At 39.6% G+C, this 13,870-nt stretch overlaps 1 protein-coding gene across 1 annotated transcript in view; it reads left to right on the forward strand.

Moving 5' to 3' along the window:
- C7 (complement C7) overlaps nt 1-13,870 on the forward strand; it is a 45,436-nt gene that overhangs the window by 25,299 nt on the left and 6,267 nt on the right. The window contains exons 11-16 of the mRNA XM_034440802.3: nt 2,855-3,083; nt 6,161-6,332; nt 8,112-8,199; nt 9,105-9,237; nt 11,956-12,147; nt 13,560-13,656. Of these exons, the coding sequence (XP_034296693.2) occupies nt 2,855-3,083; nt 6,161-6,332; nt 8,112-8,199; nt 9,105-9,237; nt 11,956-12,147; nt 13,560-13,656 (911 nt within the window). The remainder of the gene's footprint in view (nt 1-2,854; nt 3,084-6,160; nt 6,333-8,111; nt 8,200-9,104; nt 9,238-11,955; nt 12,148-13,559; nt 13,657-13,870) is intronic.

Raw genomic sequence — 13,870 nt, forward strand, 5'->3', positions numbered from 1 at the left:
AAAAGCAAGGTTCTACATTTAGGGAAGAAAAACAAAATGCATAGATACCATATATGTGGTACCTTGCTCAATAGTAGTAACTGTGAGAGGGATCTTGGAGTCCTAGTGGACAATCATTTAAATATGAGCCAGTAGTGTCCAGCAGCTGCCAAAAAAGCCAACACAGTTCTGGGCTGCATAAACAATGGGATAGAATCAAGATCACGTGAAGTGTTAATACCACTTTATAATGCCTTGGTAAGGCCACACTTGGAATATTGCATTCAATTTTGGTCACCACGATGTAAAAAAGATGTGGAGACTCTAGAAAGATTGCAGAAAAGAGCAACAAAGGTTATTAGGGGACTGGAGGCTAAAACATATGAAGAATGGTTGCAGGAACTGGGTATGTCTAGTTTGATGAAGAGAAGGACTAGAGGAGACATGATAGCAGTGTTCCAATATCTCAGGGGTTGCCACAAAAAAGAGGGAGTCAAATTATTCTTCAAAGCACCTGAGGGTAGAACAAGAAGCAATGGGTGGAAACTAATCAAGGAGAGAAGCAACTTAGAACTAAGGAGAAATTTTCTGGCAGTTAGAACAATGAATCAGTGGAACAACTTGCCTCCAGAAGTTGTGAATGCTCCAACACTGGAAGTTTTTAAGAAGATGTTGGATAACCATTTGTCTGAAGTGGCGTAGGTTTTCCTGCCTGAGCAGGGGGTTGGACTAGAAGACCTCCAAAGTCCCTTCCAACTCTGTTATTCTATTCTATTCTACGATAGCAAAATTATACAATAGAAACAAAAAAAGAAAAAAGAAAGAGAAAGGAAATTGATGGGAGTCTGGCAGCATATTAAGTTCATGAATTTAATAATAAAATTATTATTATTGATAATCACACAGGCAGCCAGATGTTCAGACTGGGTTTAGCATTTTTGTCTACCTATTGAATCCTTACCAAGGACCTGGGATAAGCAGATCTGGATGTTTGATGGTGTTAGAAATATTGTCGCAGGTTGGAAGCTGTTCCCAGTAAATCCACCTCCTGCAATTGACTGATGGCGAATTTGTCAATGCCAAGGGTGTTCAAGTGGTGGTCCAGTTGTTTTGGGATTGCACCCAAGGCACCTATTAGTATTGGTACCACCGTTGCTTGCCTTTGCCACAGTTGTTCTATTTCTATTTGTAGGTTTTTGTATTTTGTTGTCTTCTCCAGTTCTTTCTCTTCTCTTCTGCTGTCTCCAGGCACTGCCACTATCCAAACTTTTTTGTCTTTCTTATTGACAATTGTTTACTATTATTATTATTATTATTATTATTATTATTATTATTATTATTATTATTATTATTTATTGGTTAATCTTTAGTGAGATTCACAGCCTTTGAGGCTGGTTAATAGCTCAGCAGCTCGAGTCCTAATCAAGGACCTAGGAACTGTTAAGGTATCGTCGGAGGATGTAAGCTGTTCCGAGTAAGGTGGTTTTTTGTAGAGTCAAAATGTTCAAGTCCGGCAAATTTAGAATTTCTAAATAGCGGGGTAGCCCTTTGGGTATTGGTCCGAGGGCTCCAATTACAATCGGGACAACACACAATTTCTTTTTCCACAGTTGCTCAACTTCAATTTGTAAGTCCCGGTACTTTGTGATTTTTTCTTGCTGCTTATCTTCAATTCGTGCATCACCAGGTATTGCAATGTCAATGAACCATACTTTTTTCTTTTCAACTATTGTTATGTCAGGTGTGTTGTGGACCAAGTGCCTGTCAGTCTGAATCCTAAAGTCCCACAAGATCTTGAGTTTCTCATTCTCTAAAACTTTCTCAACCTGATGTTCCCAATGGTTTTTGCTGTACTCAAATCCAAACTTCTGGCACAATTTCCAGTGAATGATTTTAGCAACACGGTCATGGCGTTGTAGGTAGTCAGTTTGTGAAATTTTGCTGCACCCACTGATCAGGTGGTCAACTGTCTCCTCTTTCTCATTGCAGAGGCGGCATTTGCTGTTGGTGGTAACATGTTGAATTTTTGCCTTCATTCAGTTTGTGGCTAGGGCTTGTTCTTGAGCTGCCAAAATAAAGCTGTTATTATTATTATTATTATTATTATTATTATTATTATTATTATTATTATTATTATTTTAATCTTTAGTGAGATTCACAGCCTATGAGGCTGGTTAATAGCTCAACAGCTCGAGTCCTAACCAAGGACCTAGGAACTGTTAAGGTATCGTCGGAGGATGTAAGCTGTTCTGAGTAAGGTGGTTTTTTGTAGGATTATTATTATTATTATTATTATTATTATTATTATTAAATTTTAAAAAGAGAGGAAACACACAATTATGCCTTTCATCCTTCTTTCTATCAAGCAATTGTCATGTTAATCTGTTCCCCATCCCTGTCATATCTCCATCATCCCCAAATTCCCAAGATCAAGTCAGTCTTGGCAAAAGGAGAAGGGGTTTGGCAGAGGATGAGAAGTTAGATAGGGTCATTGTGGGCATGAGTTTGGGCAAACTCTGGGAGACAGTGGATGACGGGTGGGGCTTCGCATACTGTGGTCCATGGGATTGTGTAGTATTGGACACAATTTAATGACTGAACAACAAAATATTAATATAATATAGCACTCAGAACTCCTACACTGCCCAGAGCCCCTCTCTAAGGGAGATGGCAGTTAAGAAGTAGGAAAAATGAATGAATGAATAAATAAATAAATAATAAATAACTTTTAAGTCCTTTGGATGTTAATGCAAATATGAAGTGTTACAGACAGTGCTCATTATTCTATGTATACTTAGTTTAGAATTCAAGTTAATGTATATCAGACATATCCAGGCAGAAGAGTGGAATTCTTAACAGTCTGCCTTCTATTTAGCTGGCACCGCTGTATGAGTTGGTGAAGGAAGTACCATGTGCTTCGGTCAAAAAACTGTACCTGAAAAAGGCAATTGAAGAATATTTGACTGAGAATGATCCCTGCAAGTGCAAGCCATGTCAGAACGGTGGTGAGCCAGTTGTGGAAGGAACTCAGTGCATGTGCTTTTGCAAACCGTATACCTTTGGAGCAGCTTGTGAACTGGGAACTCTTGTACAAGATCAGCCGGGTAAGTAGTCCTTCCTTCACAGAAGTCAGGGATTTAATATAGACCGGACAATGCGTAACACTCAAATCTTCTCCGCTCTTCCTTTTTGTAATTTGGAATATTTCTACAGAACTGCTACATAAATTAATGTAAAGTGCTTTAAAGTTGATTGTAAGATTTTTTTTTTTAAATGTAAAAGCTGATTGTAAAAAAAAAAAAATTCAATTTTTGCAACGGAGTTGTCAAAAGTCTCAAATATCTTGCCTGATTCAGTGGTCTCAGGTACTAATTTTCACAGTTTTAATTCCAATGTAACCTCTGTGGACCTCATCCCATATTTAAGAGGTTCCTAAGGGGGTGTGCATAAGTGTGCTATTGTCCCTGTCGCCAGTGGTAAGTTTCAAAATTTTTTACTACTGGTTCTGTGGGTGTGGCTTGGGAGTGGCATGGCTTGGTGGGCGTGGCTTGGTGGGCGTGGCAGGGGAAGGATACTGTAAAATCTCCATTCCTACCCCACTCCAGGGGAAGGATACTGTAAAATCACCATTCCCTCCACAATCCAGGGGAAGGTTTACTGCAAAATCCCCATTTCCTCCCGATCAGCTGGGACCTGGGAGGCAGAAAATAAATGGGGGCAGGGCCAGTCAGAATTTTTACTACTGGTTCTCCGAACTATTCAAAATTTCCGCTACCGGTTCTCCAGAACTGGTCAGAACCTGCTGAAACCCACCTCTGCCTGTCGCATTTCCCCCCCATTTTGTTCTTTCAAATTTGCAATTTCTGTTTGACAAACACATAAATAGAAATTGTATGATTACATTAAACATAGGAAAAGAGCTATTCTCTGACTGTAACTAATGTCAGGCAAAGTAGTGATTATGGGAACATACTTACAGCAACTCATGAGGTTTTAGATAAATTGCATTTATAAGAATGAATCTATATACAGACAGTCCTCATGTAGTAACTACCTCATACAATGACTATTTGCAATGATGGTGATGTAAAAGTAACACCCCCCTCCGTTGCTGCATACTTGGGACTCCCACCATTTCCTGCTTAACTACTTGAGCATCATGGGGTTACAACGACAACCCCATGGACTGATGTGGTCATCTGACATTGCACTTTATAATTGCATCCCTTAGTGACAGCAACTCCAATTCCAATTGCTGCTGCTGCTGTAATCTGAGGACTACCGGTAAAGCAAAAGAAGCTGAAGTAAATCATAAACCCAGTTGCAGTTTCACTTAGCAACCACTTTGCTTAAATGACCGAATTGCTGGTCCCAATTTTGGTTGCTAAATGAGGACTGCAAGGTCTGATAGTTAAAGATCAAGATTCCTAATATTAGACAGCAAAGGAACCAATTCATATTTAGGAGCATTTAAGGAGAAATAAATTGAGAGTGAAACCTCTGGTATAAATCCAGTCTTCTCTTTTTTTCCCCCTCAGTTCCTTCTGAGCATCAGAAATCCTTGCACAATATAGGGTAAATCACAAAGAGAGCGATGAGTACGTCCTGTCTCCTAACTTTTTGGTACACACTGGCTGTTCTGTTATACAACATGTTTATTAAATGAACATCCAAAATATTTAATTGATCTGGTTAAGCATGACGGTGTGAACTCTGTTGCTATGTGTAACCTGATGCAAGACTTTTGATTCTGATGGGAAGAAATCTAAAACAGAAACAAGCAAATAAATACTGGAACACTTTCAATGTTGTTTCCAAGATACCAATAGCCAAGCAATAAATGTTCTATGGTTAATTAGCTTCCAGGCTCTTCCCTTCAGTAAGAAAGAGCTAAGGAAGGATTTGGTGTGGAGCAGTGTTTCTCAACTTCAGTCACTTTAAAATGAATGGACTTCAATTCCCAGAATTCCCAGTCAGCAGAGCTAGGGAATTCTGGGAGTTGAAGTCCACTCATCTTAAAGTGGCTAAGGTTGAGAAACACTAGAGTGTGCAACATCCAATCCACCGATCACCAACTGAACATGAGGCAGTTATAACATCACAAGCACAGCTGTTAAAAAGTGTAACACAACCTTTGGTCTGCATTTGTAGAATCATAACATCTAGTATATGGGAAGTAATAACATCACACTGTTCTGCTCTATTATATGGTGCCAAATTCTGCTATTGTATTTATGAAAAGCAAAATGAGCAATCTTGAAACCACATTCTACAAGGAAAAGTTGAAACAAATGTGTATTTACCCAGCAGAAGTTGAAACAAAAGTGTTTCCTGATTGCTACAGAGGATGGATTTAATACCAGTTGATGGACATTTCATTGAGGTTGATTTTGGCTATGTATCGGTTACAGTAAGAATTGTTTGACAGTGATGCTTTGGGACCTGAGGTGTGTGTGTGTGTGTGTGTGTGTGTGTGTGTGTGTGTGTGTGCGTACATACATACAAGTGGTGGGTTGCCCCTGGTTCGCACCGGTTCTATAGAACCGGTAGTAAAACTGGCGGGAGGCTCCGCCCACTGTCATCAAAATGCTTCTGCGCACACTCGGCCCTGTTGCGAACCGGTAGTAAAGGTAAGTAGAAACCATCCCTCATACATACATACATACATACACAAACACACACATATATAAGCATTGGATACAATATTGTTTGTAAACAAGGAAAAACAGACTTTTTCTCTTCTCCCTTAAAGTAGCACAAGATCAAAAAGTAATTTCTTAAGTATTTAGAGGTAATTGAATCCCAATTGCAAAAGGAGGAAGCTTAGCAAAAAACGAAATGAGTGAGTCACCAGTACATTTTCAAAAGAAAACAGGAGGCCCTTCACAGGATTAATGTGCTTCCTCCTTCATTATTAGTTGGAGATGCTACAAAGTACTGACAGATGTTCCAGGTCAAGAAAAGTCCAAATTCAATAAAAGATGAAAACATTTCAAAAGAAGAAGGGGAAAATAGGAGCATTCATTGTAAAAAAAAATCCCTACAATGAAGACTTGAGTTCTGGAGGTATTTAAATGGAAAACTAATGGACTTCCATCAGGGATGCTCTGTCTTATATTTGAATATTGCGGTTCCAGCCCTGATCATGGGGTTAAATTACAACTTTTCTTTCATGTTACAGGAGTCATTAATGGAGGCTGGAGCTGCTGGTCTTCTTGGAGCCCATGTACTAGCGGAAGGAAATCCAGAAGTCGGAGTTGCAATAATCCTATCCCACAGGGTGGTGGAAGATCTTGCGTTGGTGAAAGCTTTCAAAACCCTCAGTGTGAGGATGAAGAGTTGCAACATTTTCGGTAGGAATACTATTGATGGTCAATTTAAGATCAACATATAAAAGTATTTTTGACAATGATGCACACTCACATACACTATTCAGCATCAAACTTATTCAAATTATTATCAATTGCAGAGGATATATATATGTGTGTGTATACACATATAAATATATACACACATACATACAATATATATAATGCCATACAATTTATACTCTGTAGAGAATAATAATGTGAATATGCTCAATGTTGAATAATCTTATGAAATAGTGTCTTCAGTGAGAGTCTACTCTGCCACTGCCCCCACACTCTGGAACATTTTACCTCCAGAGGTAAGGTGGGACCCCACTTTTCTGGCCATCAGAAAGAGAGTTAAGACCTGGTACTCAGAGGTAGGTTTCAGCAGGTTCTGACCAGTTCTGGAGAACCAGTAGCGGAAATTTTGAGTAGTTCGGAGAACCAGTAGTAAAAATTCTGACTGGCCCCATCCCCATCTATTCTCTGCCTCCCGAGTCCCAGCTGATCGGGAGGAAATGGGGATTTTGCAGTATCTTTCCCCTGACACACACACACACCAAGCCATGCCACCCCCACGAAGCCACGCTCACAGAACCGGTAGTAAAAATATTTGAAACCCACCACTGCTGGTTCTGTCAATAGATATGGGAGATCTAAGAGGGATATGCAACCCTGGCGGTGGTTGGTGTGACATGAGTGTGCTCCCTCTGCCTCTGCAACTTTGTAATAGCTACATTTTTAATATTGTTTTTAAGTTTGTTTGAACTCTTTTTGTTTATACTTTTATATTATAGTATGTTTTTTTCATTGTAAACCAATTCAGAGTCACTTAAGTGAGCTGGGCAGTGTAGAAATGTGATAGAGGATAGATAGATAGATAGATAGATAGATAGATAGATAGATAGATAGATAGATAGATAGATAGATAAACAGACAGACAGACAGACAGACAGATAGACAATCAGTCAGTCAGTCAGTCAGTCAGTCAGTCAGTCAGTCAGTGTTGGAAGAAATGTCCATCTGGTTCAGTTCCGAGTGGGGAGAAAGACACTGGAAACATGGAGCCTCCTTGGAAAGATGGTTTAATGGTGAACCGGACCACATCAGTTTGAAGTCTTGGGTAGCTGACCAGATGGAGTGGAGAGTGAGTGATATTTATACCCTCTTTTGGGCTTTGAACTTGAGCTTCCTGTTCCTGTGGCAAGGGCATGTATCCTATAGGTTGCAGTCAGACTCCCATGTGGAGTCACATTTGTCTGAATCAAGTTTGATTGAACCTTGCTGGGTGATCTAATGAAAGGGCTTGGTTGTGCCATGTGGTGAGCTCTGCTGATATATAATCTATTATGTCCTGGAGGGTCATCTCTTAATCCCATTACCCTGGAGCTGAGATCTTTTGTTTTGTAGATAGGCTGGCCCAGTCTTTTGTCTTGCAGATAAGCTGGCACCAAAATATCTGCTGGGGGCAGGGAGCTGGGGCTGAGTTTCTGTCTCCAAGAGCATATTTCTCAATTTCTCATCCAGGGAAATATAATATTCTGCCTTTTTAATATTTCCTAAAACTTTTCATTCTTCTAGGAGAGGGGTGGGTGCTAACTTTCTTCGATAGATAGATAGATAGATAGATAGATAGATAGATAGATAGATAGATAGATAGATGATAGATAGATAGATGATAGACAGACAGACAGATGATTGATGAAGCTTTTTGAAATGAAAGGTGACAAATTTTTTGAAGGGTATATGGTAAAATGTAGTCTATCATGTTTTGCTTTATAGAACAATTGAGCCACATTGCTTTGATACTTCTGGAACTGTCAGAGACTCCTGCCCGTCTCCACCTCCCTTGGAAAATGGATATGTTCAAGTAAGTAAGTCATAGAAGAATATTCCTTGGATTCTGAATTTGTGTGCAGATACAGAGATGTAACTTAAGAGTATTATCTTATATTAACTTATTTAAAAAAAAAACACATGTGGTGTTCTTTGATGCATTGGCATTGCAACACTCTGATTTTCCTGGTAGCATGACTGTAGCAGTTCAACCCCTTTGGAAGGACACTTTGATAAGACAGCTAGAACAGAAGGACCACAATCCTTTGACATACTTCATTACACCCACTGAAGTATTTTCTGTCTTTTTCTCCTCCTCTCCCTCCTTTTGGAAGATAGGCAAGATGTTTTTGACTTCTTAACTATTTTCACCAAAGTTCCAGAGCAGTGGTGGGTTTCAAAAATTTTTACTACCGGTTCTGTGGGTGTGGCTTGGTGGGTGTGGCATGGCTTGTGGGCGTGGCAGGGGAAGGATACTGCAAAATCTCCATTTCCAGCCCACTCCAGGGGAAGGATACTGTAAAATCTCCATTCCCTCCCCAATCCAGGGGAAGGTTACTGCAAAATCCACATTTCCTCCTGATCAGCTGGGACTTGGGAGGCAGAGAATAGATGGAGGGCAGGGCCAGTCAGAATTTTTACTACCGGTTCTCCGAACTACTCAAAATTTCCACTACCGGTTCTCCAGAACTGGTCAGAACCTGCTGAAACCCACCTCTGCTCCAGAGACTGTTCTACTGCTAGAAGGTTTTTTTGTGGTCTTATTATTGCTCTGCAGAAAAAAGTACTCAATTCCAACAGTTACTGATATTTCAAAAATGCATAAGCCAAAGAAAAACCACTGTTGCATCGTTTGATATATTCCCTAAGAATATTCTGCATATAAAGATTTGTTTGTTGTTCTATTCAGTGATTCTCAAGGTTGTTGGTTTTTCCTAGGATGCTGATTCATTCTACCCTGTGGGGAAAAGCATCCATTATGCTTGCAACACTGGATACGTAATTGTAGGAAACCCAGTTGTTACCTGTGCTGAAGGCTTGAAATGGACTATTGGAGCAATCAGCTGCCAGAGTATGTATCAGAATAACAGAGAATTGCTGCTAAAACAGAAAAAGTCTGTTTAGTCCTATATCTATTCCCATAATGGCCAAACAGATAACTTTAGAACGACTGTAAGTGATACAATATCACTACTTTGGTAGTATTCCCTAAAGATTGGTATTGGGAGGAATAAGCCCTATCAGCTGGAAGAAACAATATTTGTTGACATCCATTAGAACAGTGTTTCTCAACATCCACAGCTTCAATTCCCAGAATTTCCCAGACAGAGTTGAAATTCACACAATTTACAAACTATTGCAAGTGAGAAACACTGCATTGGGGTATTGTTTCTTCACTGGATTTTCTCACCAACTAGTCAGTTGTTGATAGGAAAGGAAATTGCCTAGATTAAGGGTGTCAAACTCGATTTCATTGAGGGCCGCATCAGGGTTGTGTTTGACCTCGGGGGGCTGGGGTAGGCGTGGCCAGGGTGGGTGTGGCCAGCTCGACATTACTCCTGTCAGGGGCACCTGTGGTGGCCCAAATGCTCTGCCAGAGAAAACGGGCTCCCAAGCTCTGTTTTTGGCTGCCACGGCCTCCTGCAACCCTCTGCCAATGAAAACGGAGCTCGGGAGGGCCACATAAATGATGATCTGTTCATGCGCAGAAGCGCACGCATGGCCCCATTGCAAAGCAGTAGTAAAGGTAAGTAGAACCCACCCCTGCCCTGTTTCCTCCAAAATAAGACATCCCCTGATAATAAACCCAATCGGGCTTTTGAGTGCATGGCAATAAGGCGAAGTGCTTATTTCAGGGTTCAAAAAAATATAAGACAGGGTCTTCTTTTCGGGAAAACACGGTAGTTGTCTAAACATTGACATTCCCAACAATTGACATTCATAATAATTCTCTCCTTTCTGTTTTCAGTCTTTTTCTTCCCCTTCCTGCCAAAATCATATTAGCATTCTTCTGTTTTCTCTCTGTGGTTGTCCTCAGTAATTCTTTTTTCTTCTTCTCTGTGACAAGTTTCTTCCTACCTCTGTTCTAAAGAAGGGGAAAAGGTGGGTAATACATATTGTTCCTCACGCTTATCATTTTATTTCACTCCACATAAATAATTACATATAATCATAACAATTCTGAAAACAACTGTCACCTTTTTCTTTACGCTTCACCATTTTAAAGATTTCTTATTATAAAACTAAATGTTCCACATACTAAAATATCTATACAAATATATACCATTGTGCATTATTTTATCAAAGGATGTAGCCATAATATTTATCCTTCTGTGTTTTTCTTATGTGCAGATGTAGATGATTTCCCTTTAAATTGCACATTACACAAAAGCTTTGTTTTGTGTTCATCATGCACCATGATCATGCACTAGGATTTTTTTTTCTCCCAATAAATCTTTTTTTATCTCTTTTTAAAAATCTGGTTACTCAAATATTATATAATTCAAACAAAAGAAGAATATTCTGTCCTTATTCTGCCCAATATCCTTACCCCAATGTGGGCACCTTTCAGACACGAGGACTTTATCCTCCAGAATACTTAGCAATCGATGTGTTGGGTGGGGAATTTTGGAAGCTGAAGTCAGCATATCTGGTTGGCGCTAGAATGAAGAAGGAGCACCTAACCTGGGAATCTCTAAATCAGGGGTGGGGAACCATGGTCCTTTTTTGACATGTGGACTTCAACTCCCCGAATTCCTGAGCCAGCCATGGACCATAAAAGGACCACGGTTCCCCACTCCTGCTCTAAATCTATTGGAAAACTGTTATTTTATTATTCACTATTATTGGAAAACTGTTATTTTATTATTCACTATTATTGGAAAACTGTTATTTTATTATTCACTATTCAGAGAATAATGGAAATTGTAGTCCAATGTGCATGAAAGACCATTTGAATCTCTTCACATGTATCTGCATATGCTTGGATAGGATATAGCCATTTTTTAGTTCTGTAGTATTAATCCTCAGTTTATAGGTTTACGGGACCGCCTGCTGCCGCAAACGGCCTCCCACCGGCCGGTACGCTCTCACAGAGAGGGACCTCTCTGGGTGCCGTTGGCCAAACAATGTCGGCTGGCGGCCCCCAGGGGGAGAGCCTTCTCTGTGGGGGCGGCACCTACTATCTGGAACGAGCTCCCCCCGGAGATACGGAGGATCCCGGATCTACGCACCTTCCGCCGCACTCTTAAAACCTTTTTATTTCACCAGGCTGGTCTGGCCTAACCTTTCCCATTCTTTTTTTAATATAAATTTTAATGTAAATTTTATTTTGCTCTTAACCTGGGGTTTTAAATTTGTCTTGGGCTAAATTGATTTAATTCGATTTTACTTTTGTTCTTAATTTTTGTATTTTACGTGTTTTATTCTGTGCCTGTTCACCGCCCTGAGTCCTTCGGGAGTAGGACAGTATAAAAATTAAATAAAATAAAAAATAAAATAAAATAGGTCAGGATCTAACTTGGGTCCTGACATTTTTCATCACCCAAATTATAAAAGAATAAAAGTCACATGGAGCAGCAGAAAATAGGGGGGTAAATTAAAGGGAAAAAAAGCAGGAAAAAGAGATGTACAGTGCACACAATTTAGACAACACATACACATCACTTCGGTTATTTTCTGATTCAGTCTCAAGATGCAGCTGAAAAAGGTAAAGGCTATTGTCTTCAAAGGGAAAATAGAAAAAAGCAATTGAAAATATTTGTGTCTTTACCTCTTTCTTTTTTCTTAGAAACGGCTTGTCTTTTACCAAGGTTTGACGGGGGGCTGAATGGAAATCCACTGAAGCCTTCCTATCAGATTGGAGAGAAAATTCACTTGTCATGCCCAAATGACATGCAGCTAGTAGGATCATCTCTTCTTCTATGTGAACCTAGTCTGAAATGGTCTCCTGACCTTGCTGAAATCCATTGCAGAAAACAAGGTATGTTTCAGTTCTAAATACTTAAAAAATAGCATCAGTTTGGTAGATGCTATCATCATCATCATCTCTGCCTCCTAAGCTAGTTTGCTATCTTCAGAGGTGGTAGAGACACAAAAGTTATTCTTAATCCAGTTGCTGGTCCAACAAACTGTTATACATGAAATGAAGGGAGCTCCCTCATTTTGTCTCTGGTTACAAAACGTCTTAAGCCAGCCCTGATCCAAGCATTGCCTGTCATAAGATAAATTCAGTTTTAACATTTACACTTTATATTCCTGATAATTATGCTTTGAGATCAATGAAGTTTAGATCAATGACTTTTTCTTTAAGGTCACATCAGGGTGAAATGCTACCAGTTCGGACCGGTTCGCCTGAACCGGTAGTAAAAAAATGCTACCAGTTCGGGCGAACCGATGTTTTCAATGATCAGCTGTGCCGCGCGATTTATATTCTCTCGAAATCAGAAATCTTGCTTTCTAGAGACTCTAAATTGCACGGCACAGCTGTTCCTCCTCCCTCGCTGTTCTACTTACCTTGGATAAGGCTTCTTAAGCTTCCTTTTTCAGCACTGTGGAGTAGTGCCTGAGGTGCGCATGCATGCAAAGTGCACATTTGGCATGCACTGTGCATGTGCACGCGCTGTGTGTGTTTGGCATACACTGCGCATGCGTGCACAGCAAACCAGTAGCAGACTTTGGAGCATTTCACCACTGGGTCACATGCATCCACTATTTTTTTGATTGAGCGTAATAATTGTATTCCATTAAATGATTGCTTCTAATGAGCCAATTTGCAACCTAACATTTTGTTTTAATCCCCATTTTCATCCAGTGATAGGAAGCTGGGTTTCAGAAGACTGAACGGGGGGCTATTTTATATGTTATATATATAAAATGATAGCATAGTCTAAAATGCAAACATTAAAATTGGATAGGCATTATGGAAATCGAATTGCAGTGGAAAGTGGAGCATGATTTTTGTTTTAATCATGATTAAAGAGAAATAGTTTAAACCAGGGGTACCCAACTATGGCAACTTTGAGACATATGGACTTTAACTTCCAAAATTCCCCAGCCAGCCTTGGGGAATTCTGGCAATTTAAGTCCACACGTCTTAAAGTTACCCCTGGTTTAAACCTTCCTATTACTGCAGTAGCTATTAAACAATTCTATATAGAGAACATTTAATGAAGTGATCATAAGCACAGTCATTATTTAGTTGAACTGTCAATAGCCATAAACCTGCACCAGTTCTAAAAGGTAAACCCTAATTTTGTCATTAAAGTATCATATCCCTTATTCAAAATTGGTCCATGAATCCCCTCCCAGAGAAACTCCTGAGGCTGTGCTTGGGGAGTTTTCTTTGGCTTCCCATGTTCTTCAAGTGTTGCTAAGCTTCTTCTTTCATTTCAGTTGCCCCTCCAGTTACACATCCAACAGTGATTCAGTGCCAACCCTGGGAGAGAGTTTTCGAGACTCGGTGTGTGTGTAAATTGCCAAACGAATGCGGGTGAGTAGATTTAACAGATTTGCCATTTCTGTTAAATTAAATTTCTAAATTTCTGTGTGAGTCCTGGATGAATTAAAAAGCTTTGGAGAAACAATCCTTGCTTCGTTTACAAAAAAAGGAAGATCTATCTATCTATTTATATGTCAAACATGTATAAGATAACAGATATAAATATAAATATAATTAAGAATTCAGGAAATGGATATGAATAAAT

This window comes from Pantherophis guttatus, chromosome 2 (genome assembly GCF_059756535.1).
Source record: "Pantherophis guttatus breed Tessera chromosome 2, ASM5975653v1, whole genome shotgun sequence".
NCBI lineage: Eukaryota > Metazoa > Chordata > Lepidosauria > Squamata > Colubridae > Pantherophis > Pantherophis guttatus.